This window comes from Elephantulus edwardii, unplaced genomic scaffold (assembly GCF_000299155.1).
Source record: "Elephantulus edwardii isolate Elephantulus edwardi_28Jun2011 unplaced genomic scaffold, EleEdw1.0 scaffold00012, whole genome shotgun sequence".
Taxonomy (NCBI): domain Eukaryota; kingdom Metazoa; phylum Chordata; class Mammalia; order Macroscelidea; family Macroscelididae; genus Elephantulus; species Elephantulus edwardii.
In genome coordinates this window covers 29,973,598-29,977,876 of record NW_006399762.1, presented here as the reverse complement: position 1 = coordinate 29,977,876, position 4,279 = coordinate 29,973,598, and the positions used below count along the sequence as shown (strand labels likewise).

The 4,279-nt window shown below is 42.7% G+C and overlaps 1 protein-coding gene across 4 annotated transcripts in view; it reads left to right on the top strand.

Annotated features, from left to right (window-relative positions):
• The window catches only part of NPNT (nephronectin), a 111,164-nt gene that overhangs the window by 1,945 nt on the left and 104,940 nt on the right, over nt 1-4,279 (top strand). For all 4 annotated transcript variants that reach the window (XM_006881115.1, XM_006881112.1, XM_006881113.1 and 1 more), the window contains exon 2: nt 969-1,069. In XM_006881115.1, coding sequence (XP_006881177.1) covers nt 969-1,069 — 101 coding nt within the window. The remainder of the gene's footprint in view (nt 1-968; nt 1,070-4,279) is intronic.

Genomic DNA, 4,279 nt, shown 5'->3' with positions numbered 1-4,279 from the left:
TTTTCCCTAGCAACTTTTTTCTGTAAGTCTATCTTAAAAAGAGCTCTGTTTCATTTGACTTTTAGAACCCTCTTTTTGCCCTTTCCACTTTTACCCTTTATATGAGGCAGGCATGAATAATTTTCCTCATTGGCATGTTCTGTACTATTTAACATTTAGCAGTTTGTGATAAATCACTCAAAAGTGCCTCTTCTTCCACAGTAACAAGTGTCTGTTCTTGAGGGATCTGTCTGATTTCAAACTTCTGAAGGCACCCAGGAAGTTGCAGCCCTCAGAGTGGTTTGGTTTTGTTTTATTTTGTTTTGATTTTGTTTTATTTTAGCTAGTGCTTCTTACAATTGTGAGCTCTGTGGCCTTGTGGCTAAAGAGTTGCACTGACAACCTAGAAACATTTGGTTCAAACCCACTAGTTGCTCCAATGGAGAAAGAAGGGCAGTCTCCTCTGGTGTGATTTACTGCCTCTGAAAATATACAGAGGATCAACTATGAGTTGGTTCCCACTTGATGATACAGAACAACATGTAGTCAGCTTTGGTGGCATGGCCTGAAGTGATTGTGCGCCTTGCCCAAAGACAATATTCTCTCTAGTGGTTCCAACCCACCTGCAGGGGAGGATGATGGACAGTCTTCTCCCTTTGGGATTTACAGCCTTAGAAACCTGATGGAGGGTCCCTAGGAGCTGGTGTCAACTCCACAGCAATGAGTTTTGCCCTTTTTAAATTTACAATTCAGAAAAAATTGCACACCCTCCCCAAGCACACATTTCATGTGTGTGGGATACATACGGGTGCTTAACTAACTGAAATTTGAAATTAAATTATAATTGAACTTTAATTGAGTGAGGATACGCCGTCTCAGCATTGCTTCAGGTGTGAAGGAGTTAGGAGTAAATTGTTGGATATATATTAACAGCCAAGAGAAATGGAATCTCAATTTTTGTTTTAATCTGAACTTTTTTTGTTCGGTAGGTGGCCCAGGCAGATAGTGTCGTCCATTGGCCTGTGCCGTTATGGAGGAAGGATTGATTGCTGCTGGGGCTGGGCTCACCAGTCCTGGGGACAGTGTCAGCGTGAGTATCTGCCTAGACCTTCGCCACTTGGGTGGTGGGACTTTCCACCAATCATGGCATCACTCCATATACCAGAGGGCTTGGTACTGAGTAGAGATTGGTGGTGTGGGTCTGGCACGTGATTTTTGGGGAATGACCCCTTCCCTATCCCCTTATTCTGCTCTTCACACTCTCGCCCAACTTTATTAAAGTGCCAGCTTTGTTGCCCTCATTTCAGCATTTGTGCCCAATGTCTCCATCTCCTGTTTTCTCATCAGCCTTCCCCCTTTCTTTGCTTTAGGCTTTGAGATGCAGATGAGATAAGGAGTCTAGACTGTATTTACACTAAATAAAACCTGGGCTGCACAGCACTTAAAAGATCGTACCACAGCTGTGAGCTAGGCTAGTCCCTTTTCTCAGTCTGTTTTTCTGTTTTTGAAGTGAGGTTGTAGTGACTGTATTTTAAATGGGCCACCCAGTATAATCAAATAAAACCTGGGGGGGGCAGGAAATTAAGTTCTCTAAGTAATCAGCATCATGTAAGTGGTGAGGAGTTGCACCACTGACTCAAAGGCAGGTGATTCAAATCCACCATCTCCTCCAAGGTAGCAAGGTGGGCAGTCTCCTTCCTGACATTTATAGCTTTTTGAAAACCCACTGGAGGGTCAGGTATGTGTTGGTTCCACCTAACAATAATAAACCAGAACACTCGTTTTGTCTTTGCCAAGATCCAAATGTGTATTTTAATGGCAAAATTCAAAGCCATATAACAAGAGTTTTGAGAAATTAAGAAAGAAAATGTTTTTCGCTGGTATTTCAACTGGAGCTTCTGTTTTATTCATTCCCATTAGCTCTCCTACTCCCTCGCCTGCACCATTCACAAGCAGCCAGATGTATTTCTGGGATATTGCTAAGCCATTCAGTTGACAGGTCCAGTGAAATGATGGGAACTAAGTTGTTTCCTTATGAGAATGTATGTTCATGGCAATACCATGAGTTAGGGTCTCAGGGCACTAGAGAAAGGTACTTTAGAAGCCGAAAAGGAGAGATCTGCTTTATGGATATGTTGGCAGTATCAGGAATCAGGTCAATTTAAGTTGAGGAAGGTTAGGAATTCCCTCAACTGTTTTAATCTTGGAGAAGTTCCTATGTTCTCTATCCTTAATGTTGTGAAAGATGAAAGAATCACAGTTATAGGTCTGTAAGATGAGGATGGTAAAGTCAAGGGATTATTGCTTAGCGCATCTGCAAGCCACAGAACCAGACATGGTGCATGTTGTTGGGGGGAAGCTATATTAGTTACTGTTCCCCACTGGTTAGCTCACTTAACATTGTGTTAAAGGAAAGGTAGCCAAAAAAAAAGAAGACAGATGCCAGGTGGAATTTAGTCTTCTGCAAGTATCAGGATATATAGCCAGAGATCACAGATACGGGATTTAAAATCACAGTAGATTTTGACAGCCAAAGGGTGACGAGAAGACCATTCTCATGGACACATCCCCTCCCACCCCCAACAACATACATTTCTCCTGAATGAAAGTCCTGTAGTTTCTTTGCAACAATGGAGACACAGTCTTCCTTCTTTGCTGCCTTCATTGTAGGATGCTTCCAAAGGTGAGTGTTGAATTATTCTGAGGTGCCTCCAGTTCCGGAGCCCTGACCAGGACTGCCTTGGCCATGTGCCTGGAGTGCACCTTCCCAGAAGGCACAGTGCCAGGCAGCGTAGAGAGGTGTAGGAGTGCTTGTGCCCTCTGCCTGATGTGCTGGAGAATTTAAAAAGATAAGGCTTTGTGTTTAAGAACACAAACTTTCCCCACTATGGAATTCTGCAGGAAAAATTAAGCCTTTAAGAGTTATTCTCTTTATTATGCAATTTCATTTTCTGTGCTATGAACTAGGACCTGTGCTGCCAACTTGAAGGTACACAATTCAAATATACCAGTTACTTCAACGGAGATAGGTGGGCTTTCTCCTCCCATGCGATTTCCTGTCTCTGAAAACCCACTGGAGTGTCAGCTATGAGTCGGTTCTGACTTGTTAGGACATAACTACCATAAATTAGCATAGACATTCTAAATTTGAATGAGTGAAAAGATCTTTCAAAGATAAAGCAGCATTACAAAATATAAAATCTCCGAGGTGTTTCCTAATTACTTCTCTTCTTTCACAAAAAAGAAAGGGTACTATTTCTTCTACCTTTCTTAGAAGATATGGAGTGTGCACAGCTTTGTTGTTTTTTTACACCTTAATTTTGTTTCCAAAAAATGTACTGAGGTTACACGTTGTTGTTGTTAGGTGTCATCAACTCCAAATCAAAGTGACCCTGTGTACAACAGCTGTGAACCCTGCTTTATCATGAGTCAATTTCATCATCTCTGACACACTTACCCTCATTACCCTAGTCACTGAATCAATCCATCTCATCCAGGATCTTCCTTTTTTGTGCTGTTCCTCCACCCGTCCAAGCATGATGTTCCTCTCCAAGGACTGGCTGATCATTGCAACAGGCCCAAAGTATATCAGACAAAGCTTCAAACTCCAATTTGCCTTTTCCTTCTTTTTCCTCAAGAATCTAAGGAAATGGCTACATGATGTTTGTGTTGTTGATTGCCATCGAGTTGAGCATGACTCGTAGTGACTCTCCGAACAAAAGACCTAATGCTTTTCCATAGCTATCATTGTTTCTTCAAGTTCATAGAGTTTCCAGAGGCATGTGGTTTAGGAAGTGGATGCCACTCCTTCTTCCAAACCTATTTTACAACTGGGAGCTCCTCCAAACACTGTCCACAGTAGGAAATGATTATGGTATTTGATAGCCCCATGGCACAAGGTTCAGCATTATAGCAAACCCAGGTTATTTTATACAGCACATTGACAAAGAATGATATGCAAAGTGCAAGAATATTCCTCCAGATATAATAGCACTAGTCTTATTTTTTGTTGTTGTTAAGTGCCGTCGAGTCGCAGGCGACTCATATCAACCCTATGAAGGAGAGTCCTCAACGGTTGGGTGCCTTTCATCCTCTCTCCAGGTTCATAAGGTCTCCGGAGGCAAGCTATTATGGAAGTGGATGCCACTCCTCCTTCCAAGCTTGTTTTAATCGGGGAGCTCCACCCCACTCTCTGTCCGCATTGGGTAGCCAGCCTTTAATGCATTTGACACATCCGTGTCTCAGTGTTCAGCCTCACAGCAACCACAAGTGACCCCGGGACGGCAACTTGTACACCAGG